The 26,468-nt window shown below is 33.7% G+C and overlaps 3 protein-coding genes across 4 annotated transcripts; 1 reads left to right on the forward strand and 2 right to left on the reverse strand.

Moving 5' to 3' along the window:
• Positions 1-391: 391 nt before the first annotated feature.
• LOC105329914 (WD repeat-containing protein 35) lies at positions 392-18,563 on the reverse strand. Of its 2 annotated transcripts, XM_011431405.4 has the most exons (33): positions 18,423-18,563; positions 17,794-17,911; positions 16,731-16,805; positions 16,509-16,601; positions 16,125-16,226; positions 15,864-15,943; positions 15,617-15,697; positions 14,325-14,490; positions 13,785-13,930; positions 13,538-13,663; positions 13,049-13,141; positions 12,749-12,841; positions 12,334-12,530; positions 11,912-11,984; positions 11,562-11,582; positions 9,881-9,934; positions 9,642-9,751; positions 9,142-9,283; positions 8,906-8,974; positions 6,309-6,437; positions 5,800-5,888; positions 5,306-5,423; positions 5,062-5,147; positions 4,533-4,676; positions 4,242-4,374; positions 3,932-3,994; positions 3,405-3,617; positions 2,657-2,794; positions 2,279-2,411; positions 1,751-1,837; positions 1,058-1,187; positions 887-955; positions 392-718 (listed from the first exon to the last, which is right to left on the reverse strand). In XM_011431405.4, exons 1-33 carry the CDS (start codon positions 18,444-18,446, stop codon positions 553-555), a joined length of 3,561 nt encoding a protein of 1,186 aa, XP_011429707.2. In that variant the 5' UTR covers positions 18,447-18,563; the 3' UTR covers positions 392-552. The 2 variants fall into 2 exon arrangements, with proteins under 2 accessions (XP_011429707.2, XP_011429708.2); XM_011431406.4 differs by lacking the exon at positions 11,562-11,582.
• On the forward strand, positions 18,513-20,347 carry LOC105330605 (large ribosomal subunit protein eL30). Its single transcript, XM_034470238.2, has 5 exons — positions 18,513-18,622; positions 18,729-18,774; positions 18,992-19,137; positions 19,976-20,106; positions 20,259-20,347. Exons 2-5 carry the CDS (start codon positions 18,754-18,756, stop codon positions 20,306-20,308), a joined length of 348 nt encoding a protein of 115 aa, XP_034326129.1. The 5' UTR covers positions 18,513-18,622; positions 18,729-18,753; the 3' UTR covers positions 20,309-20,347.
• Positions 20,348-22,862: 2,515 nt separating this feature from the next.
• On the reverse strand, positions 22,863-26,229 carry LOC105330603 (cytochrome c oxidase subunit NDUFA4). Its single transcript, XM_011432375.4, has 4 exons — positions 26,077-26,229; positions 23,415-23,503; positions 23,226-23,286; positions 22,863-23,101 (listed from the first exon to the last, which is right to left on the reverse strand). Exons 1-4 carry the CDS (start codon positions 26,155-26,157, stop codon positions 23,018-23,020), a joined length of 315 nt encoding a protein of 104 aa, XP_011430677.1. The 5' UTR covers positions 26,158-26,229; the 3' UTR covers positions 22,863-23,017.
• Positions 26,230-26,468: the final 239 nt, after the last annotated feature.

The following is a 26,468-nucleotide window of genomic DNA, read 5'->3' on the forward strand; positions in this document are numbered from 1 at the left end:
TTTGTATAGACAACTGGAAGCCCAGATGTAACCTCACGTTAAAAGTTCAGTTGTGATAGACTGGTGTACACGTTGGAGCACGTTGTACGTTGTACACATTGCTTCTTCGTGATGTGGATAATCACCATAGGCTAACAAATGTGCACACCGGTTATACTCACTGACAGAAGATTATGATTTTGTACAGAAATCAAATTGATATAAATTAACGACATATAGATAAAGTAATGGTTCATATTCAGCTTGGAGAAGAATTTTAAACCATGAACTTGTTGCAAGACTTGGTTACATGTATTTGTGTGTTTACTGATCATGATAACAATTCCTCCAAAACCAAAATTAATTAGTGAGAAAGGATTCCAATCTTCACAAAAAGCAACATAAAAGAAAGTTCATATTAGAAATAAATAGGTTTATTTCTTTATTATTTATCATCACAATCTAAAAGTACAGTCACATTTTGGACGGAAGTTGGACAGATCACACTCAACAGTCTATCAACATTAAATTAAACATAAATAGGAGTGTCCATTTTGAGGACAGGTGGTGTGACTACACAGGTGTGTGACACAGGGGACAGGTTTGACGATGAGAGATCTCCGACTCGAATGCTCGGTGTTTACACGCACTGCACATCCAGAACTGGTACTCCATCAGGGGTCGACCCGTCACGATGCAGGCAGGGAACTTGGTATCACAGTTTGGACAGGAGAAGGATCTATTGAATGAAAAATAAATTAATAGAAAGGTACATCCATGTACATGTGTGACACTAAATAGTGTTTGCATCACAACACTACACTAAAATTCTTGTGTATTTTAAAAGAAAATTTAATATTTTAATCAAAATATAAGTTATGAAGCAGGCTGCTATCAAACAACTTACGAGTCTGGAATGCTGGTGGCACAACTGGAGCATTCCACTTTGTTATTACGGCTGTCACGGGGACCATGTCTACAATAATAACAAGCATCACAAATACATGTAAAACATACAGCTATACTTTCTTAAAAATAAGAGATTTTTAAGCTTAAAGATATGGAGCTACACGCTTACTTTGTGAATATCTCTAATGCCAGCTCCTCATAAGACAACCTCTGTTCTGGAGTGAGAGATTCCAGGGTCTCTAGCTTGATGAAGGCTTTGGAGCAGGTCCCAAATGCTTTACAAGCAGAGGCTGCCAAAGCTGTAAAACAATACAGTGCTCAAATCAGAGAAGCATCATTTAGATGTAACTGGTATTTTGTTTATGAACCATGACACTTCCATTTTGATGAATTAATCATATGCTGAAGGACTAAACACAGCCCAGTATTGCTATAATGAGTGTCCAAACTTTACTGTGGTTTCATAAATTTTTGTGGGTATCAATTTTCGTGGATTTTCTGAAAACCACAGTTACAAGGATACGAAATTTCATTGCCAATGATCCTATCAATATAAAATGTTAGTTGAAATTGAACTTCAATGAACATTTAATTTCGTGGATCAACTTAACAACGAAATCCACGAAAATTGGTATTCAACGAATATTGATGAAACCACAGTATGTATTCGAGTCTTGATGAGATGACATAATTAAAACTTAACCACAAAATACTTTTTAATACAGAGATTTCAATTATTCTACATGACTGGCTTCTCCAATATCTATGACATATTTGTAACATGCATCAATGAAAGGTGATAAATTACTGGGAATCTAAAATAACAGATACGTTTGAAGAACTTTACATCTATATGCCATACCTAACAGAGAGTAGATGTCACACGGATCAATAATGTCTTCATAGTCTCTCAGGAACAAACAGGTTCTCATTGATGCCTCCACGTAACCTAAATCAAAAGGGAGAAAAAATATGAACTGTTTTCATATGCTGAACCTGCACATGCTGTCAGAAATAAACAATAAATCAATTGTCAAAGCTGTAAATGCATTGTATATTTTAAGCGACATTCTGGTTTTTTTCCATAATTTATTTTACATTATATACAGTAATATATAACATGTTTTGATAATTTGTTTTCATAATACTAGTTATACATGTATGAAAATTTGAACTGCATATACAAGCTTGTATTCTGATACTAACTGCGCCAACCCAAACTTAACAACGACTTCCAGTACTTACCAGTATTTATCCCCCCCCCCCTCCCAAAACACATCACTTGATTCACTTTATTGATACTGAAGGCCCCCATGCCCTAAACCTCAGTCCTACCTATTCCTTTACATAAGACAAAGGTAAACAAAACAAGTCTCCAACAGCTGTATACCTTCATTGAGCTGCCTCTGGGCCAGCAGGTAGAAGTGGTAGGCCTCTGCTCCTCTCCAGGCATTGTCCAGGAGTTTACTGTCACTGATGGCTGTAGCATCCTCCTCCAGGAAACCAGCCAGGGCTGAGGCAGCCTGTAAACATGTTTACAGTGACAGTGACTGTCAAATTATGCTGTAAATATCCTCCTCAAGCATCAATTGATTCAAGCCTATTCCCCCAAACATACAAAGCTGTTTTTATTGAGTTTTTTAATTTCCCTCTACATGCATATACCTAAGCCATGAGCATAAATTTACGCAAAATTCCTGACATTACTTTTCAAGATATTAGTTTATAATAAATTAATCTGATTTTCATTTTAAAATGTGATTGTTACCATTCTTTTATCCTTGACCTTTGACCTGGAGGTCATTTTCATCTGTTCATGATACTGTTCAATCAAAAGACCTCCAAGGACAAACATTTTCTTAATCAGCACAGGTCTAGCCTTCTTCTTCGCTTGTTCATTAGCCAACTGTAATAGACAAAAACATCTCTTACTATAAACATATTATATTTCGCGTGTATGATATTTGGTGGAAATTAGTTTTTGAACAAGTTAGCGTGGATTTGAATTAGCGTACTCCTCAATGTGACTATTCTTATATGCACTTGATTAAGTGGAAGCTGCATTCCACCAAAAGCGCTAAATAGAATACACAGCCAAATGTAGTACGTTTACAGTATAATCTAAGTTAAGATTTTTTTTTTCTCAAACTGACAGCTATTAATTTTGTTTTCCAACATGAGCACAAAGATCATGTATAATTAAAATTACATAGGAAGAAACCAGGACATTTTTAAAAGGAATGAATAAATTACAACCAAATTAATTCTAATCTAATCAATGAATCAATGATGCCAGTAAAATCAAAATTGATGTGAATGTCACTGAATGGTTTCATTGAAACTGTTCGTTAAAAACAATTTCTTGTGACTGAAAATATTTACAACCTTAATGAAAGTTCTATTGTAAAACATACTCCATGTAAATAATCACTGATAAAAACTTATTTGCAACATTTACATGTTAATGACATCTTAAAAAATTGAGCTGACTATGCACGTATATATACAATGATGACCTTAAAGAGAAGTTTGGCAGCGTTAAGGAAGTGTCCGGCTTTACGGTACAGCTCTATAGCGCTGACTATCTTGTTCTTCTCCAGTAGATGAGAGGCATACTTGGCTAGCAGTGAGTCTATCTCCCTCACATTGTGGGTCTTGGCCAGCTCTATGGCTGTGTTCCATTGGTTCAGGTCCACACAGCTGTCTATGGCTTTCTTTATGTGGTTACACTAGAACATTTACAATCATATCTTAATGCATTTGAAAATAATGACACATCCAGGTAATAGGTAATTTTATGACTGAAGTAACATTTCTTGTTTTTTATTTTGCTTTTCATTTTCATTTACAATAAGCTATTTGTGGCTGCAAATATTCATACAAGATTTACATGTACAGTTTTTTTTTTAAATTTAGATTTATATTTTTCAAACTTAATTACATGTAGACATAATTATGTAATGTTCTGATATGATATCAAATCACCTTATATTAATATAAGAACACTTGTATTAAGACAGTTACAACCTATTGAATAACTCACCCTTGTGAAGGCAGCCACAGCTTGTTCACACATCCCCACAGTAACAAACATGTGTCCAATCTCCTACAAAGGCCATATACATGTAAACTCCATGTGTAAAACATTGGCCAAAGACTGCCAACTGTACATGTCTCGATAAATGATAAGGCTTTCCAAAGAAGTTTTAGATAATATAATCCATAATACATGTAATAATAATAATAATCAAGGTTTGTTTCTTTCTATATGAAAATTCTCCTTGAGCTATCTGTGTAGGTAACACTATAATTAACTTTGGATAATGTTAAAACAGACACAAATAGATACATACTGGTAGAAGCTTGTGGTTCTCGGGGAGGGCCTGCACCATCTTCTCCAGGCCCCCGTAGTCCTCCAGGGTGTAGTAGCACTCCGCCAGTCTCTCCTGATTCCTGCCCTGTACATAATAGGTCACTGCTTGCTGCCTGTACACAACAAATCAATCAGTCAAATTACATTAAGGTATTCTGATAATTTATTCTAAGGACTGAAAACAAAATGTATAATCAACTCTTCTTAAACTAAATAGAACAAGTAAGTTTTGCAAAATGAAAGCTTTACATGAACTCTAGAGTGCACAGACCATTTCTGGCGGTCAGCATAGTAGTCCCCGATGGCGTTCCATGCCTCCTCTAGCTGAACATCATCCCCGCCGGACCCAGTCTTTAACAGCTGTACCACACGGAACCAGTCACCTAGCTTCTTCCTGAGGCTGACAGCCAGGTCTCTACAGTGAGGGATAGAATACAATGTAATGCATGCAAGTCCAACACCACATATATGATAGGCAGAGCAGCAAGATTTATAGATAATAACACTTATACAAATATGCAAATATAGACCTATCAATCCTTAGACAAAAATAATAAACCTGAGGTTTGGGAATCACAGACCTTTAGCTGCGGACATGATTGATTGAACTGTTTAATAAATAATTCCAAACAGCAGACGTACATGCACATTAACTGTAATAGACATTTTTCTTACATAAATCTAAATGATCTAACAAACACACACTCAAACTGAGTCAGTCCTTGGATTATGCAATAACACCAACTACTACAAAATCAACATGTTTTAATTTTGTATTAGATATAATTACTGCAAGTTACCTTCGGTCCATATCCAGGTACTTCCTCTCAGCCTCCTCAAACCTTCTGAAGTAGGCACACACCTCAGCTTTCTTCATGTTCTCATTCTAAAAAAAACAGTACACACATTTATCTACATGAATTTTAAAATACCATAAAAACCTCACTCTAATAAATTGTCATAATTTCAAATAAGTCAAGATTTCCACATAAACATATACATTAAGCACTGAGTGTTTAGTCACATTTTAAAAATGAAACAAACCTGTAAATTTCCAAGTCTTTTAACAAACTCAATTCCCTGGTAATCTTTACATCTCACGAATGCCTGTTCAGCGACTTTAAGATTCAGCTGCTCTAAAGCAGATTCAGCTAACAGTCTCCTGTAACAGAAACAAAAGCATTTCAAACTTAATTTAACACCAACATGTACCATGACAAAGTCAACTTCTGGCCTAGGTGGGTAGCATGAAGAGGTTTGGTGTAAACAAAATATGCATTAATACTTTATTGCATACAAATATTTATACTCAAATCCATATACTTCATACATGCATGTGGAGAAATTTTGCATGATCATGTAACAACTGTAGTTTTTGCACCGAACTGTAGAACTGCCAATACATAATGCATCAAATAACTACTCCTTCTAACAATAACTTCATGAGCTGTTTGTTTAATACTAAGTTACAATAACATTTGCAAAGTTTCTATACTGCAATAGACCTTTTGTTTAAATTAGCATTGATGTTTGATTACCAGAGTCTGGGATGTGGATTGTCCTCAATGAACTGCTGGGCATCATTGATTCCAACTTTCTCCAACAAATCTCGGGTATCTCTTAGAGACTGAAACAAATGGAAGTCAAATAACCTTTGATTTATTGATACTCCAGAAATATTTACAATCACATTGACTTGGTGTGCACAAGGTATTCAACAAATTTATAGGGCTCTCAATTGTCTAAAACTGGGACCGTCATATGGTATCTTTGAGAAACTGAATTAATGTGTATGATAAATTAATTTTGTCCTCAAAAATTAAGAACATAGATTTGTATATATAGAATGACAACTTTCTAATCATGTTTCATAGTATAACAAGAAAGATATACACATCAAACTAAACATATGAAGTTTGAATACCGGTATATAATTTTTTTCCTCAATATTCAACAAATATTCTAATTTTAAAAGTCCCAGCCTAAGATACCAAAATATGGTGTGAGAGCTCTTTTAAATAATCTACATTTCACAAGTCAATTTCACCTTGATTTCCATTTCTGCCATGTTGTCTTTGGTAGGATTTTCTGGGTCTTTCATGATCTCATCCAACAACACTGATTTGATCTGAAGGTCATTGAACTGGCAGATATATCCACTGCTCAAGATGGGTTCCTGTAGGTACATGAAATACCAAGATGTAAACATCTTACACACAAACACATGAGGAAACTCAAAATTCCTGTCACTTTCAATTAATTGTACCTTATGCTATTAAGTGCTTATATTTATACCGAAACCATGAAACATTAATTTTCACTCTGCCTCATAATTTAATTTTTTTAAAGCATAAACTTCAATTTCACATACATGTATGATGTATTGTAATAGTAACTGTATATTGGTAAGACTGTTGACCAGTTTTCCCTTTATTTACCAGGCACAGGTGTTCTACTGACAACACACACTATACATGTTTATCAAATTATTGATAATATGTACCACAACATACACAAAGATAAAAAGAAAGAATAACATTGAATCGGGATATGCTAAGAGTTTTGTGATTTCTTGTGTGGTTCTTATGCTTAGTACGTGCTTTGACAGTTAAAGTAAGGTTTGAGTGCAGCTTAAAAACATAACCTGTAAAACTGAACTACAATTAATGTCTATCAGAACACTGAAAAAATACATCATGCAGTCTTGGAATAAATATGGCAAAAATTCAGCTCATGTCAGTGGTAAATCAAAAGTGAGAAATGGAAAATTATGAAATAACACAAGATAGGTGCACTTGTTTTCTATTTACATGACTGTGTTACATGTTATATCATCATTATTATTATATTATTTATATATGTTACAAGTTGCTATACAAACAAATATTGTAGTTTTTATTTTTAATTACATCAAGAAAAAAACCCCCTCAGTATTCCCTAATCATTTCATAATTTTAGTGATTTGTCACGAAAATGCTACGAGGACAGGGAGTTTGACCTTGAACTTCATGAATTATACATATTTCTCCCAGAGCAGATACAGTCAATGTTTTAAAAACTGTGTTTTACAATATTCTTCAATTCACATTATGCTTTAATAAACCAATCCCTCTTATCTAACTTTTAAAATTCTAACAAATGTCTCCCTTAGTATTGAATTTCACAATATTTAAATTTATCTGCCAGTGATGTCAGAAAATGAAAGAAATGTTTCAAAGTCAAAACCATTTACAATAAAGTATATACTGTTTAATGATATTTTGAGTGAGGTTGAATTTTTTTTTTTTTTCAATAATGCAACTTATGATTCAGTTATGACAGATGGTCAGTGGTTGAAATTGTGTCACCTGTCAGACTCAGATGACCTAAAAACACACATCTAGAATGGGATCTTAGAAGAAAAAGATCAGACTGTGAGCCATTTTCTGGTGTGGGTGACAATGCACTCCTTGTCTGTAGAGGAGAGTAGTGGATTATCACTCTTGGCTGGCAAGAATGATTGTGAGAGTAAATGAATATTAGAAAAACACTACATTTAGATATTTTCGAAATTTACAAAATCTACATCTTCCTAATTCAAATCTGTTTTCTCACCTTAGATGTCTATTGATATTTGTTTTATGAATAAATAAAAAAAAATTTTTGTATAAGTGGAAAAATGGAAATACCCGGTATTGTACATGGATAGTTTTTTGTTGTTTCTTGCTTGAATCTAACAATTATCATGTGCATATATATTGTTAACATTCGTTTTTCTGCTCATGTGTAATATAACAGTGGGAAGAATAATAGTAGTATACAGTGTAGATCTACTGTGGAATCATTTAAATTTGTGGGGGCCAATTTTCGTGGATTGCTTAAATTTTACAAGTTTGTGGGGACATAATATACCTTCAAATGGAAATATGACTTAATAACCATAATTTATTAATTTGTGGAGGATGTAAATTCGTGGATGAGAGGTACCCACGAATTCCACGAAAATTGAGCCACAACGAAATCTAATGATTCAACAGTAATTCCATTATTTAAAACTTGGATCATTTAAAAGTCAAGAGCTTCAGGATCTCTTTATGTTGTAATTATCCCAACTCCAAAGGTGTTTGTTGAAACATGAAGAGCGGGTCCTATCAGTAACCCTAGATATACCAAATTATATGTTGGACTCCATAAATAAAGAAGGCAATATCTTATGTGAGTTGACTTTATCTTGCATTTTTCAGTTGACTTAAATTGCAGCAACTAATTTTCCTAACCTAGAATGAATTTGACAATTTAAACGCAAAGAGACATGAAAGGATTGGTTCATGGCGATAAATATTCCTGACAACATGGCTTTTGTGAACCTCGCAAAAAATTCTCACATACAAATAGATGCTGCTTTACAGTATCTGGCAATCAGATTACAGAATTAATGTATCACTGAAAAATAGCTTAATTGGAAACTGGAAAACTGCCACAAACTAAGCTTTGCCATATAAATCTAAACAAGCACAGGAAGACAAAAGCATTTTTACAATGAAAGCATGTTACAGTATCTTGTAAGCCTAGATATCTAAACTTTATATCGAATGAGTACATTGTCTTAGCATGATTTTTATGACTGTCACCTATATGCTTTTGGTTATAGCATCAGAACTTTACCTCAGGGTCCAGATTTCTGAAAATATACATTCTGGTCTTCTCTGTCATGGCAAACAGCTCAGGATTATCCTGAAATTTAAAGTTCAACTGTCAAACACTTTATCCTTTAAAGAAGTAACCTCATTTTTTAATAATTCACTCCCCAAAATTTGATTTAATAGACTTCATCAATTGTGACTTATTATATTTAAATATTTTTTAAAAATTTTCATATGTTAGAAAGCGTCTTGTTTTACCTCGGCCCATCTCATATCCCAAACATCCTTTCTCTCAAACTTCAGCTGCTCTCCAACTATCTCTTTCCCATCCTGGTCAGTGATTCTTGTGTCAAGGTCAAAAAAGGTCAAGACCCCACTGATGTCAATAATGGCTAGTCGACTAAAAGGAAGTAAAAATGTTACTTAGAGATACAATAATCCCCTCCTCCCGAAAAAAGAAAATATTGCTTATTATTTAGGATCGATCAACTTTATGAAAGTACATGGAACCATAAGCTTTTATCAGTGTCTGAGAAAATTTTAAAACAATGTTTGAGAGAATGATGTGAAAAAAACCCCACTAGGCCTTCTTTCACAGGTACATCATAAAATAAATTAACAGCAAATAAACATTGGGTTACACGAGCATTATATGACTTCAGATATTTTTATAGCAATTTTTTACTAATTCACTCATCATTTTACAGTCAATTCATTGGTTGGGATAACCTATTTAAGATTCAGTACTTATCTCCTACCTGGAGGTACAGTTAAGAGACAGCTGATGCGGTCGACATCCGATGGCATACTTGTGGGTCAAGGACAGCATAGGCATTGAGTATCTATTGATGGTACCAGATTCCCTCCCCTACAAACACACACAAGTAAAGTGTACTTATAGCAACAAGATCACATACTGTATTAATCATAACGTATTTATCATAGAAATACCAATGTATAGGAATCTTAGCGTAGATTTCTTTTTTCCCATCCTTACCACAATCAAAACTTTGTCAGAAGCACAAATGGCACACACAGGGTCTTCTGTTCCCTACAAAAAATGAATATGAAAATTGGAGATGATGTCTTAAATTGGTGATAATAATGATTTTTCAGTCAGGGTTTGCAGGTTTACATTACATCTTGACTACTGTAAATTTCTTATTTCACGCGAGTACTTAATTCCGTGATTCCGGTGTTTTGCATCAAATTGCGAGAATATAAAATCGTGAGCACCAATTTTTTGTAATGGTTTCATATAGCTCAAAACTGTGTGAAAAATAAGAGCGAGATTTTAAAATCAGCGAGGACTGCTTCTCGCAATTTTACACGGAAATTAATTCCTCGCGTTTACCGTAGTTAGGAATTTACAGTATAAAGCTTTAATTATGCATGCTTGTTTATTTCTCATCAAAAGTTTAATTGGGAAATAACCAGCATTTTTAATCAAAACTTTATTGATTCTGCAACCATATATAAGAATTTTTTTATTAAATGTTTGACAGTGTAAAAGAAATGCAACTGGGAATTACATAAACATTTCATATGAATAAATACTGTACGGTGAACTTGTACTGGGAATTGAATCTGACCCAAAATCTTGCATAAAAATTTTGATTTCAGAATTTTCATGCATTTAAAGTTTTAAAAGATGTGCATAAAAATGTACGATAAAGTGTGTACATGTACAGTAATAAATTTGAATCAGGAACAAATGTGAATGACATTCCGCATTAGCTTAGCATGCTGCACACATTACAAAACCTAGAGTAACTCAATCCTTGCTTGTCAAGTTTAATAACTGTAGATTCCTTATCTTATTAAGTACTTAATTTTACAATTCAACCATTTTGCATCTAATCATGAGAATATAAAATCATGAATATTTATCATAGTATAATTTTGTCTACATCTGTCCAAAAAGCAAGTTTCTAAAACCTGTGAGATGTGCTTATCGCAATTTCATGCGAATAAAAATTTCTTTGGAAATATTATGGCTACAATATTGCTTCAGTTGTTCAAAAAAATGACATTATCTTTGAATTCTTTGATTTCTATGTACTAGTATTTAAAAAGGAATAACAATGTTAAAAATGAAATACTTTTTATCCTTTCAAGTACAAAAATGCTGATTTCATAAAGTTAACACTATTATATAAACAACAATATTTAAGAAAACACAATAAAAGAAACTCTATGATCTAACTATTATAAAAAAGAACCATAGAAACAAAACAATATCAATTCAGGTTTTATATATACCTCCTTTGGCTAAAATATATAAAGTTTAACAGGTCCCTTATAGTTTCAACTAATTAATATGGATCTGCAATCTGCCAGTAATATTATATACATGCTGTCATTTTCACTAGCCCCAGTCTTTTTATCTCACATTCCTTTATATTTCCTAAAGACCTAAATCTACATGTGTTTTGACTAGATTTGCTGCAAATACTTTTTAATCTCATGATATTCATCAAATAATTAAACATATTTACTCTTCAGTTGCAATGGTACTGCATTGAGAATGTGAGATCAAAAGACCAACCAAACATTAACATCGTAAATACACATGTACCGTTATGTTGATATATATTACAAAACACAGATAGCACCACAGCAGCCGTAAATTAAGCTAGACATAAAGAAACCAAAAAAACGCCTTTTTATGTCAGTACCTTGTTCCGAAGGTGAAACCTCTGTCAACATGTAGGTACAAAAACTTTACAAGTTTGAAAGATTCACCAGAAATATAAAAGTCAAAAAGTGCTATATGGAGAATAATCTTTACTTTGTATTTGATTAAAGGCATCGTATATTAAAATTTATCTGTTTCCACACTTAGCTACAATAATCAAGAAATAGAGGGGTAAAGAAATTCATATGCATAAATAACAAACGTGTACTTGTGTCTCAATAAGCTGTATTACATTGTATTGCAGGAACACATCTTATATAAAAAACTATTAAATCAATGTTGTGTGTAAGGCTGGTGTATAGTCCTGTAATTTTGATTGAGATAACTTACATTGAATGCTTTGCTGAAGTCTACCTCCTCTGTAGCTGTTGCACCAGTCGGCTGATCATCTATATGGTAAAGTCTACAAATAAGTCAATTGCCTCTGTAAAGTCCACTAATAATTCAATTGCCTTGGTTTTATTGAATACATGTAAAGGATTACACATTTTATATTTTTTTTTCTCTGACTATGGCGATTAAATATTTTGGTTTACATAGATCTTTAAGTTTATGTTATAAATTCAGTAAGTTTCTTATATGGTTAAATAAATTATTCTCAACAAAATAACAAAATACAAAATATTTGGATGATAAATGTACATGTTCATGTTATATGAACATGTATTAAAGATATAGCACACTTTTATATCAACGCTAACCATTTCATATCAATAAAGTGTGTGGCTGCATATACAAGAACCTCCCCTAACCTTTCGGTCCCTGCCCGGCGACGCCCAGGCATGTCCAGGGTGGCCAGCTTTTTAGGATTCTTGAACTGCCAGGTGTACAGAGCTTCCTTGGAGGCACACATAATGTGGGTCTTGGTCATGGTCAGATACACTGGGTCGATTTCTACATACTTGGAGTCCAGGGGTGTCCCGATGGAATTGCAGAGAACTAATACAAACTGCAAGGATATATTCAAAAGTAAAAAAAGATATTCAGCTCCTGTTTACTATTTGAATGCTCTTGTACATTCACTGAGGTTTTTTGCCAGTTAAATAATAATGAGACATACTCCTTCATTTTCAATTTCTTATTTCGTGTAAAGATTAAGATTTCTCTCTTCAATTAATATACATGTACATCTTTTAAGTTTAATGTAATATTATAATACTAGAATACCTGTCCAGTAGTTTCATCTGCTTTGGTTGCCAAGCAACAGTAGTCACCACAGGCTGTGATGGCAATGAGATTCCTCACATACTTCACATATTTCTGCCAAATTAAAAAATAGAATTTTTAGAACTTTTATTTTATTTCCTAACTTCTGTTTTACGTCAACTTTGGATTTATCAAATGAAGATCTTTAGAGGACTAGAGGTGATTTTCACATGGTTTTACATATAATCATATTATTCAAGGTTGAAATCATTATGCTACGTTTCCCCTTTACTCCTGATCTTTATAATTTTGCTGAATTACCTCTCCATTCTTTGTGTCCCAGAATATTACACAGTGCTCTACCCTCTCAGGTTTGGTAAAGGAATACACGACAGTGTTGGAGCAAAATCCCCACTAAAAGCAAAAGTGATCTTTAAATTTTTAAACATGTACATGTAAACTCATCTAAAATTTGAAGGTTGATCATTTACAAAACAATATACCCAGTAGTATTAGTCTATATATAAATATCTTCCCAGATGTAAAATATATGTACAGTACAATACTTTCCAAACATAATGACTTGCAAGTCCCAAAAGTTTACACTTTTATGGATTCAACACTTAACATTTAACATAAGATTCATGTATATGTCATGATTGTTTGTTTCAGCTTTCTGAAATCAAGATATACTGGTATATGACATTTACATGTACATTTATAATCAATTCACAGTACTGGTAGTTTTCCAATATATTATGAATCTTATTGCTGTAGTAAATTATCTCTTATATATCATGGTCTTCTCACTTTGTAATCAGGTCTGATGTTGGCGAAGTATATGAAGCTGTCTACAGCTAGGGCTATTCTCAGACTGCCTCCCTCCCATGAACAGCTGTACATCTGTTTACCCGGTACCTTCAGAGTTCTCAAGTGCTACAATCAAACATAAAAAATAATTGACTTCACAATGAATATCATACATGTATGTATTGGTTTGTTAATGAGAAAAGTCCTTAAAAAGGCACGCATTCAAGTCAAAAGCACTCTATCTTACCTCTCCAAACGGGTTGTAAAATTGGACCACATTGACCTCTTTTTCTTGACCCAATGCCCTCTGTGAGCCTGCCACAGCCAATACTGAGCCACTATGGTTCCACTGAATCTGGGCCACCATCATTCCAGTATCAATAAGAATGGGATCTGAAAAAAAAAAATAAAGCATATGTTAATTCAATTATCCTTTTTTGCAATCAGAATACAGAGTAAACATGTACATGTAAATCAACTTTCTAGATTCAATCCTGGCAACTATGAAATTTTTGCAACAAGAATAATTTTTTTTTATTTCAATTGATAATAGGTATGAAATATTTGTACATTTATTCTTTCAAACTAAAGACCAAACTAAAGAATTCCCTGGTTTCCAAGTTATGCAAAAATACATGATACTTCTGTAGAACAAACAAAATGGGAGTATTGATAATTTATCTATTAAAGTTTATATTTCTATATTGAAAAATAATTATTGTTTTAATGACAAAGATAAACTATTAGTACACTTTAGTTTTTAATCTTTGGCTGAGTTAAAACTTACTTTCGTCAATTTCATTCTTCATAATCTGACAGCGGCCGGATTCAAAGCAAATAGCCAGACTGGGACAGTTTGGTTCCAGGTAGCCATTCAGACCATTGTACCAGGCGATCCCAGCGATATGGATGGCTCCACTCACTCCAGATAGGCAGTATATGTTTAACTTGGACTGAAATGTAGCCAATATCAGTGTATTGTGACTACTGAATAAGGACATTGACGTGATAGAAATATGTGATCCAACTGAATGAAGTACAGTCACACCTGCTGTTACGGTTACCTTTAATCAGCGGCCACTCGCCAATGAGCGGCCAGTTTTAATTCCGCCCGTTTAGTTTTACACTATATTTTAACTGATTTAAGCGGCCACCTGTCTAACACGGCCAGCGGCCACTGTTTTTAGGTCCCATGGCTTCAACATGCCTGTTTTCAATGGCCATTTTGTCTGTTTTGTCACATGACTTTTGAATCTGACATGTGACCCCGTATCGAAAGAAGCCAAACTTCGATAGCTGATAATGAGTTAATGACAAATAATTGAGTGTGTAATTTGAAGTCTGCTGAGATTTAATGTGATAATTGATTATCATAACACCTGTTTTGTGTTGTTTATATATGGACACGTACTGATATACTTCATCACAAAGTCATTATATATAGCCAGTCTTGCGCTGAACAGCTTAACATGTACAGCAATTAGCCATACGCACTTTTTTTTCTAGAAAATTTCTTTGAGATAATAAAACGGGTGCTTAATATATATAAGAATGGAATTTGGATACTTTTTTAAAGGTAAAACATCGGCTATCGTAGTTCAGCATATACCCATTGTACGGAAACGCTACTTCTGTTTGTTTACCGCATTTAATCCCTTGAAAATTATTATTTGGGCGTATTTAGCAGAAAATGTTTTGCTCTTAATCCCTTGATATATAAATGGAATTAAAACGGCCATTTAAAATTAATATAAACTGTTTATTCAGCAATCCAAGCTGTGCATTCACCATCTCTGTGTACGCCGCCATTACAGATGCTATTAAAAAATCTGTGCAACAGAGCCAGAAGCAAAAGACTCGGTGTTTTTTCTTCATTAATTTGAAACCTGTCTTTAGCGGCCAGTTTGGCATTGTCCCACAGGTGGCCGCCTAAAACAGGTGCGACTGTAGTTTAATTATTGGGAAATCAATAACAAAAAAACAACCAGGAGAAATGATCTTTTTCATCATATAATATTTGGAGTACATCAGGTAGAGTGATATTAATCATTTTTGAATGTAAGTTTATTTAATACTTACAATAAAATTTCCCATATTGTCATAAGAATGAACTTCTCCATTCGTCATTCCAAATAAGATGATTTTTCCATCAGGAGACCACTAGAAAAATCAATAGTGAAAATCAAATAGATGATTAATAATACATAATGTATTGTAATGATTAATGAAATGTGGTGTCTCTTAACTGTAATGCTAAAACAATCACTGATGCATTATCATTAACTTGACTTAAGGGGTTGCTCTGGTTTGATCTTTGAAAACTTACCACCACATGAGCAAGTTGTTGTCCTCGAAGTTCTTTCCCCCAAATCCTGTTACCATCCACAGAACCAACGATGACACAACCTGCAACATTATAAAGATATCTAATTATCAGTATTTTCTAAACTACATGTACATGTACACTGCATGTACATGCATAGGTAACAAAATTAGAATATTTACAAAGAATATTTAGCACATTTTTTTTTAAATTCCATTGAAATTATTTTGATTAATTAGTACGACACTGCTTGAAAGTACTTACCATCTTCGTACACAATGCAGATTTTCTGTCCGTCGGCGTTCCAGGCCATACTGCGGACCACCGATTTGTTCCTGTTGTTGATCATCTCTTCGTACCAAGAACCTGACAACACAATAAATACACAGTTATTCTAAGACTTTCCTAAAACAATTATTTCTTATACTCTCTTAATGTATATATTGATTAAAACATACGAGGCTTGAGATATTTTTTTCAACAAGTCCCAGGAAGGTTATTTAGCACTAAATTTTGAGAAAGATATATGGTAGAGCATGTACTTCCTTTAATATTTCTTTACCTGTAATTATAATTTGTGTTAGGTTAAAAAAAAAAACTAGCAAAATAATAGGGGTTTATTGTACTCATATTTTAGTATGTTTATACCTTTGTATAGCATCCACACAATGATAAGCCCATATTGATCACTTGTTGTCAGTTTCTGGTAATGTTCATTCCAAGTTACAACTTGCACTGCTCCTGTAGTAATAAATGGCAACTGTTTTAATATACCCGAATCAAATGCCAGAAAAATATTGATAAAAATGCTAAATTCTACAGATAAATGAACCTGAAAGAAACTTTAATTTTAATTTTTGCAAGACTTACCACTATGTCCTTCTAGTGTCTGATTCATGGACAAATTACTTGGAGCTGCTAATCCTTTCACTTTCACATCTTTTCCTAGATGGTTAAAAAAAGTAAAATTTTCTTAAATTAGTCTAAAAATGTGAGCGCTCCATTTTGTTAAATATAGAGGTCATCAAAATCTTGCTTCAATATTTTTTCAAGCACATGAACATTAATGCAAACATACTCTAATTTTATTATTTCTAATTCAAAGGTCCCAAAGATACATTACTCATCATTGTATAGAAAACATATTCTAACAAATAACAATATCTTTAAAACTATTAATACCGAGCGCAGCGAGAGGCGGGCAAAGCCTGCCTCGTGAAGCGAGGATTAATGGTAACACGTATATATATGAAAATCAGTGAAAAATGAAATTTGAATCAGGGGTACTAAGGCCAAAAACAATTTCTTCCAGTCCTGGGCGCCGCCATATTGGCAGACATTTTGTTTTTAAAAAGTTAGTTCGATCATTGATTGACTGGTACTTATCAATGTTTATTGCCCCTAAACTCCATTAAAATTTTCTAGTGTTTCAATAAAAGGTAATTTGAATTAAAAGAAATAAAAGAGGACACCAGATAAGTTTAAATAGTGCTTCAATCAAGAAACACGACTAATTCTATGTATATCTTATTAAGTTATCAGATGGAAAATTATAAAAACATTAACATCAAGAAACTGATCTTTTAGATACTGAGTAAAGTATTCAATTTTATTACCGTGGCATTTATATGAATTAAATTGATAAACAATGAAAGAAGAAATAAAAAAAAATTCAGAATAACGTAACTCTCTTTGGCTATTTCCAAAGACAAAACATGTACGTTTTACGTCTGAAACATGACGTCATAATATAGACTGAGCACGCGACGTTTAGTTAAACTTTTGCTAATGATTTGAGTAGGCAACCAGGCGGATCCTACTGCGTCCGCTTCAAATTAATTTTGTTCTACAAAAAATAAAACTGTGCTGTGTTAAATATGCGCTCGGTCCAACAGTCACACCGTTTACATATTAAATTGATGGTCATCCATACCTGTTTGGGTTTCCAACCTAAGTACTTTGAGTAGACCTTCTTCTCCACCACAAGCAATATACCCCTGTTCTCTATTCCATGACACATACCGAAGCTTGGTATTGTTTGGAATAGCAATCTAAGAAACATTGAAATAAAACAACAAATAAAAATCCTCTACACATGCATATACTTCTTATATTTAATCATAAGGTTGGACATTTTTTCCTATGATTAAATCAAATTTGGGGCATCAAACGCACAAGAGGACAATTATGATAATATGTTCCCTAAAGAACTATAAAAATGAAAGAAATAGAAATGGTTGATCATATACATGTATTAAATACTTATTCAGTCATTGGAACTGTTAATTTAATTATAGTCATATTTTACATACAATCTGCAATCACTGAACCAAAGAACAAATTTGTATTAAAACCGGATTTATTATAAAAAAGACAAACTTCTATTTAAAAAACCTTATCTTCAATTAAGTCCAATTTATGTTGAATGAACAATCATTAAAGTATTTGAAGCACATATTAACAAATAAATATTGTGCAGCTTCATTGGCAACAGCCTACTTGAACCCAAATCTGCTAGAATTAGCACTTTGAAACAATCAGTATGTAATGAAAAACAGTTACCTTCTTGCTTAAGTAGACAAACATTATGGCTTTATTTCTGTTCCTCTAGATATAATCTTTAAAATTGCTTTTTCAGTTGGACCATGGCACATCTGCCTTACTTCGACGCCATTACATTGGAATGCGAGATTTTGACGAGACTGTCCCGAGAATTGCAGGGAACTTTGGGTAATCTTCCTTTCCGACAACGTGCTCGCAAGGTATGGACGGCAACATTTTTTCTCCGATGAAATTTGTATATTCAAGCAATAAATTTCTTAATTGCTGTTTTCTTAAATGGTCACATTAACGATATTTTTATTTAAGGTGTAAGTCGTCATCAGATAGCACAATGGCACCTCAAAAGAAAACGGTAAGTTGGTTTTTTTTTCGGAAAAAGGGGGGGGGGATGTATGTGTGTGTGTGTGGGGGGGGGGGGGGGGGGGTCTCATAAAGATATTTTTTAATTTAATGAGTGACGTCAGTTATGTTCATATTTTTTTTTTCAAATTTGCAGTAATTCTTGTGCTTAAGGCTACAAATGTACATTTTGTATGCCATATATATTTTTGTATGCCATATATTTGTAGAAAAAGAGCATTGAGAACATCAATTCCAGGCTTGCCTTGGTGATGAAATCTGGAAAATATGTTCTCGGATACAGGCAAACTCTGAAAACACTTCGACAGGGCAAGGCTAAAGTGGTCATCATTGCCAACAACACTCCTCCTCTCAGGTATTGTCATCTGAAAATTTCGAGAGTTGATACATTTTTGATACATTTTTCATCTGATTTTTGGCTTCGGAGTCGAGAAGATGAAGATGAAGTCAATAGGTTTTAAAGTTTACTCTTCCATGAGAATGGGGACTGAACTTTCTTCTGATCAAAATCTGTATGTTGTCATCACCAAGGTATTGAAATTTTTACTTGGCTATTTTAGTCCATGCAAATTTTGGTAGTTTGGTCAGACCAATTTACATTTTTCACAAAAAGTTAGTTGAGCCTTTTCCGTATGTGCGGACATTCCAAAGGGGGGGGGGGGGGGTTCAATATTCATTATGCTACCATATATTTGGTTGTATCTTGATTTGAATTAATCTTTCAATTTACATGTATGTGTATCCAAGTTCATACAGTAGCAAGTAAAATACAAGGCTGAAATTTTCGTAAAGAATGCATTCGATCAATTATTCTCAGGGGTTAATATCTTCTTCACAAATATTGCTATCAAATGGCTCTCTTTTGGGGAAATGCTCAGAAAGAACACGACCAAGATGGGTTTGTCCTGCATTGAAGTCTGATTTTTCAGGTGAACCATGTGGACTAGTTTCTGTGTCATTTACATGTCAGTTTACAAACGAAGCAAGATTCTTTAGGTTATTTGAATTTCAGAGCTGAATTTTCAAAGGTAAAATATGTGTCCTGAGATATTGATGTATTCATTATCAAAATGTAATTTGATTTAAAAAAAGAAAAGTACTTCTGTGTGTTTGTTTTAAGTGTTCAATTTCGCATTTATACTGCCACAGTGTATAGTTTAGTTTAGATAAACTTAATGAACCAACTATTTTAGGAAAAGTGAGATTGAGTACTATGCCATGTTGGCCAAGACTGGAGTCCATCATTACACAGGAAACAACATTGAGTTGGGAACTGCCTGTGGTAAATACTTCAGGGTCTGCACACTGAGCATTACTGATCCAGGTTAGTTGTGGCTCCTCAGGCAGCTTCTGAATATTGAGCTATTTGATGCAATTTTATTATGTACACACATAATTGTACCAAAAAAAGTGAAAATTGAAATATGATTTTAGTGGTTTGTAATGAAATACATTATTATTGTGTTTTTTTTACAGGTGATTCTGACATCATCAGGAGCATGCCCTCAACAGAAGGTGGACAGTAATGTAATTCAGCTAAAATAAAATCTTTTTAGTTGATTAAAGTTTTGTTATTTTAGTATTTAAAAGTATCAAAACTTGATAGCCAATTGTGGCTCCATCGTCACCTAGCTGAGTAAGTCTGATAACATTAAAAAGTAACTAGACACAGGGTTGTCTCTAAAAATTGAAGTAGAAGGAAGAAATAAAGAAAGTAGAAGGAGGCTGGGGGTCTAGCTTATAGCTAGATTGTGTTTGAAATGCAAAAATAGCTGGGTAATTGCATCACTTCAGGTGAGGGAATTCCCTGCCCCTCTGGGTCTTGGAGACAACCCTGTAGACATCATTGAGATCATGGTGGTGACCATCTCAAAGGGCCCCACTTAAACAGTGGACTATAGGACATTAAGAATTTCAGAGAATTTTGCTTTGACCTATTCCTTTAACTTAGATATTTTCCAGCTGGCATAGAACTTTAAATTTAAATAATCTATGGGCTTCAACTGATTATAAAGAGACCTCCTTTGAGCTTCACATTTACTTTGTTCAAGGTCACTGCACGCCATTAACCGAAAAGCTCCGCTTAAGTGTTAGCCGAAAAGGGCAACATAGAGAGTATATATATGCTCTAAAAAACAGGATTTTTGTTTGATCTGATATGACACTTGATCAACAAACATCATTCAAAGTCGCTGCATACCTTTTGATCAAAGGCATCATGTGGGTGATGTATGAGCCAGGTTGGAGTGAAGGAATAGAAGATATGCTTTGAATAAGGATTTTTCATATCATTCTGCTATGACCTTCAAATTTGACCTAGTAAATTGGTTCAAGGTCACTACACACCCGTTATTTAGAAGCTCTGTTTATGTGAAGTACTAGCCAAATAGGGCTAAGTGGAAAACATAAATATACTCTAAATTTTTTTTTTGCATGGTCTGATATGACCTTGACCTACAAACTTCATTCAAGGTCAATGCACACTCTTTGATCATAGACACCCTGTGAGTGAAGTGTGAGCGAGATTGGACCAAGGGGAGAGAAGATATGCTACAGACATGGATTTTATGTATAATTTTGCTATGACCTTAACTTTTGACCTAGATACATCTATGAAGGTCACTGCAGACCCTTTACCTAAAGACTCTCTGTGGGTGAAGTATGAGCCAGATTGGACCAAGAGGAGAGAAAATATGCTCCAGACAAAAATTCTCGGACGAACATACAGGGCCCTGATAAACTTAAAATTTCATTGTATTAGCTTCCAATACATGTATTTTCATCAATTATAGTCCAACTGATTACTTCATATAAATTCTCCATCTGAGTGTTGCCTATTTTACTAGCTGCGAAACAGTAGCTCCTAGTCAAGACATAAAGGAGGTTAATAAGTACAGTAAGTATATTTTTTGTATGAATGAACTTTAGTTCTATGGCCCAACAACCCGTATTTCCCTATGAGCTACAGTTCTACAGCTTTGCCCATTCCTGATACCCAGGGGTCATGATTTAGCACACAGATATATCCCATATATTAGCATCTTTCCACAATAATTTCCAACACAGTATTATTTGCTCAATTCAAGACCATGCCCTTGTAATGTTTATTAGGACCCTGCTCTGCAGGCACCCTTAAGTGATCAGTCTGTCCGTCCGTCTGTCGGAGAATGCTTGTCCGGATGCATATCTTCTTTCCCCATGGAAGAGTTTTTATGTCAAATGTTGGGGTCAAAGTAAGTAGATCTTGTGTTTAATCCTTGTTATTTTCCTAATTTTTCTGCCTTTGGTCCAGATCTTTGTGTCTAATCATTATTATTACATAAATTTACTGCCCCAGGACCCCATCTGCCTTGTACTACTCCTCTATAAAGTGTTTGATGAAAGATAATGGCAATGACCATTAAATTTTAAGCAGCTGTCTAATATCTTTCATGAGATGTCACCGTCTTAAGGGGGGGGGGGGGGGGGGGGAAATCAACTACAAATGTACATGTGTGAAGTATTTATCAATACATTTTCTGCATAAGGTTTGGCTATAAAAGCATGGATATAGTCCTGAATAGCTCAGTGATAGAGCTTGGCATTTTGGGAGCAATTCTTATTTCCCTTTCCCTTCTTTTTTGAGGCCTACCAATAATTTATTTGTCCATAAAGCAGATCCTACAACATATTACATGTCACCTGACTAACGTTTTAACGATAAGGTGACCTAGAATGCAGTTTGGTTAAAACACCCCCTTCTCCTTACACTTGGCCTGAGTAGTTTAAGGAGAAAGGGGTGGTCTTAATTAAACTGCTTAGAATGTGATATACTCACCCAAAGTAACATTAGCATGTAACCACATGTATTACATTTTCCTTCTTTTTCTTTTTTTTTTGAAGATTTTGTAAAATCATGAGTCAAAGTTTAATGAAAGGTGCATGTATTAAAATCCATACCAAATACACTGGGCATCAAGGAAGATTATCTCAATTTGTGATAATCTCCCTCAATGCACTATGTGGCCAACACACATTTTTAACACTACGACTGTGAGGACAAAGAATGCCCAATTACTTGAAATAAACACAGTAAACCGGTTTCAGTAAACACATTTATTCATTGTAATTCCAAAATCTTTTTGAAATATCCACATCTTTTAATATCTTTCAATATCTGAGGAATAGTAAACAAATATCTAAAGATTTGTAAAGTCTGTTCTTTCCCTGACACATTTGATGTAGATCTTAATAATTTAATGGGGGCGGAGATCGATGTCTGGTCTAGCTGGATCAGGGTACATCCCTCGTTTCTTGAAGTCGATGTGTGGACTGTAAAACTGAAATAGGAAAGCTTCATTTAATCTGGTATCTTTGCAGGCTTTTTTTTTTTTTTTTTATCAATCAACTATCATATATCATTGATATAAACAGGAGTTTCAACATGTGACACTATGTTCTTACTTTGTACTGAACAGTCTGAGGCATTTTTTCCCAGGGCTGGGGATTGGCTGTATGCCTCCATCTGAAAAAGGTAAGTTGTTGGGTTATATACAAGTATATTTAGGTTGATTACTGAATCAAGTATTGGAAAATAAAATTAAATAAAATAAAAAAATAATTTGTGACTGCAAAGTTGTGGGTCGCACTTACGAGACATCTGGTGCTTTGGTGGACAGTCTGTACAAATACCAGGCAGCAAGGGCTCCTCCCAGGAATGTACAAGCCCAGATAACCTGCATCTGTGACAAACAAAGTAACCATCAGTTAAGTTGTATTAGCAGATATTTCATAGGGGTACAAAATGGACAATTCAAACAATATACATGTACCGTTGCAACCATAGATATGCATGAAGCCGGAAGCTGTCTTATGTGGTTTGAAATTCATAAGATGGTGATGATAATCAAGTTAGGATTAACCTTTTATATTATTGTGAACGTATCTCAAATTAGATTTAGTGTACTAGAAGGAACAATGAACAAAACTTAAGACATCTGGATTAATGAATTGTTTTTCTTGTAAGCCTGTGAGCACTTTAATAACTATTTACATCAAAGCAGAAGAAATTCTAAAAATATCTATGTATCTTTAATGAAACTTGTAGTGAAAACATATTCATTATAGGAATGAAAATAATGCCTTAAAATTTCATTAGCTGGGCTCTTAAAATTTGCTTAAGCTGTAAATTCGCTATGTCGTGTTCGTTATATTCGAGTTTTGCTGTATCTGTGCAGCAATATATAAGTTTTAAGGCGGAAGCTTTCTTATGTGGTTTGAAATTCATAAGAATTCACACTTGGTAAAAAGTTTTGTATTTTAAATTTTAAATCATATTTTATTTTTAAAAAAAGAACCAAAACAAACAAAGCTCTGGTATCTATCCGTGTTCAAATTACCAGTTTTTAAGGCGGTATTGGGCACCAATAAATACTTTAACCATTTTAGAATTTTTATACTTTACAAAATTTAAAGAATTTTTTTTTTTTAATTTTAGGAAAGGTAAGAATAGGCCCATCAGAAGTCATTTGTATAGTTAACACTCTAACCCATTGTGCTACACTGTTAGGTAATTTTTTTTTTGGGGGGGGGGGGATATTATATAAAATTATACTTGATTTTATTGTTTATTTTAATAGGGAGTAGGTCACAATATAAAGGTATCCCATACCACCTTAACAATATAATTAGACCTTTCAAAATGTTAAATTCAAATTAGATCTACAATTTATTTAAATGAAGTTACCAATCCACAATTAAAGCACAAAACAATGAAAATAATAACTAAATTAAAGGCTGATGATGTGTACCGGGATAAATACTCTGACCCAAGATAGCTATGCAGCACATTTTCTTACATTATACAAATATTGACTGGGGTTGAGGGCAACATTGATTATATTAGCCCCCGAGGGACGAAATATTGCCCGACGCGAAGCGGAGGGCAATATTTTCGTCCCAAGGGGGCTAATATAATCAATGTTGCCCGAAAACACAGTCAACATTTGTTTTGTTATATGAAGAAACAAACCAAAATTTAAGAAATTAATTGAAAACAGATCGCCGTAATTTTCTCAGCTCAACAAAGAATTCACGAATTCAATTTTGTGCAAAGTTCATTTTCAAAATATCCTCAGCATCAAACGGTCACTTGTGATATTCCGCCGACCGTACGAATTATCAGACAGGTGTTCTACCTGATTTTACTTCACAGTAATTCGCAAATCCTTATATCCGTTATGATAGCAAACCGTTGCATTGCGCGTTCGTTGTTTACTTGCCTTGACTGACTGTCTATTATGACGTCACCTTGTTTTGGAGTCGCGAAGAATTATTTACGTCACCGTTTACGAATCAACAAATCAGAGGCGATTATTTGAAATAGAGGGAATGTTCTCTAGATATTATTCCTAGCCGGTCAATATCTAAAAAATATTGACCGGTCAATATTTTTCGGACGAGCTGATATTACAATTATTGACTATTCGTCTATATAGAGTTATATAGTGAGAATATACTACTGAATATAACAATAATTTATATTTATCTCAGGGTTCATACAAAGTCTAATTCTATTAGTATGAAAAAATCCCATGATTCTCCCTTGAAATGCCCCCTCTAGCTTGTAAGATCTTAATACATGGTTAAAAATAAATAGGTTATGGGGATTTTGCATTGTGACATGCATTGAAGAACCCGGATGATAAAGTTGAAACACTGTGCGAGGTATTCTGTTACTTCTGAAACGATGTCTAAATTTCCAATATAATTCTATGTAAATCTGTTTTTGTTCCTGTGACAATCTAATTAAAATTAGAACTCCCATCCACTCCCCCTTTTTTTGATATGTCGCGCTTCTATGAGACATATCGAAAAGCATGCAGGTAGCAGAAGTAAGATCTAATTTTAATTAATTCCTGTGAATTTTGTATGAGTAAAAAAAGATAATGTGTCAATGAAGTCAAGGTTATCTTGGATATTTTCCTATTCATTGTTTTCAATGTCACTTCTTTCACAGGTATGTGTATTTTTGTTAAAAATCATCCAAATGTGCTCCACAAACTATTTTGGGACAGACTATATATATATACACCTGTACATAATTGTCCTGTGTGCAATTGTTACTGAAAATTCTTCCATAATCTTGAAAAATTTTCAATTGAATAGGCTCATGAAATTTCAAAGATTTCTTTACTAAAAACTTAGGAATATTTTAAGGATCACTATGTCCCCATTATAACCTACCATGACACATACATTTTTCAAGACCTAAATTACTATAAAAAATATCACAAGTTAAACAATTTTTATATACCCCTTTATGATGTTTGATCTCCCTCCATCTCATGCCATACATCCAGTTCTCTGGACTAAGTTTGTTCATATCTAAATGCATTTTTAGAGTCTTGAGATTTTTCTGGATATCTTGAAGGACGTTAGGGGAAGGACGCGCTAATTTACGAAAAGTTTGAAAGTGAAAGACAGAAAGAAAATATTAGTACAAACAAGATGTAAATTTGTCTATATTAGATAATTAAAACATTCTTAATCAGAAGTACTCGATTTCGTAAAAAAATTAACCAAATATAACAAGAACAATTTTATATTTCTTAACAACTATTTCAAATTTTATTTTCTTTAAAAAAAAAAATAAAGATATATAAAGGTGGATTTATTATTGTTTGTCATTTTTATTTAGAAAAGTTT

Source organism: Magallana gigas, chromosome 5 (genome assembly GCF_963853765.1).
Source record: "Magallana gigas chromosome 5, xbMagGiga1.1, whole genome shotgun sequence".
Lineage (NCBI taxonomy): Eukaryota > Metazoa > Mollusca > Bivalvia > Ostreida > Ostreidae > Magallana > Magallana gigas.

Coding starts and splice junctions, on each gene's coding strand:
- LOC105330605 (XM_034470238.2), top strand. CDS start 18,754: ATGGCACCTCAAAAGAAAACG. Junction 19,138..19,975: donor AACAACACTCCTCCTCTCAG/GTATTGTCATCT, acceptor CAACTATTTTAG/GAAAAGTGAGATTGAGTACT. Junction 20,107..20,258: donor ACTGAGCATTACTGATCCAG/GTTAGTTGTGGC, acceptor TTTTTTTTACAG/GTGATTCTGACATCATCAGG.
- LOC105330603 (XM_011432375.4), bottom strand. CDS start 26,157: ATGCATTTAGATATGAACAAACTTAGTCCAGAGAACTGGATGTATGGC. Junction 23,504..26,076: donor AGATCAAACATCATAAAGGG/GTATATAAAAAT, acceptor TGTTTGTCACAG/ATGCAGGTTATCTGGGCTTG. Junction 23,287..23,414: donor ACCAAAGCACCAGATGTCTC/GTAAGTGCGACC, acceptor TACCTTTTTCAG/ATGGAGGCATACAGCCAATC.
- LOC105329914 (XM_011431405.4), bottom strand. CDS start 18,446: ATGTTTGTCTACTTAAGCAAGAAG. Junction 14,491..15,616: donor ACAATATGGGAAATTTTATT/GTAAGTATTAAA, acceptor GCTACATTTCAG/TCCAAGTTAAACATATACTG. Junction 9,935..11,561: donor GGTTTCACCTTCGGAACAAG/GTACTGACATAA, acceptor CATTTTTTGTAG/GGAACAGAAGACCCTGTGTG.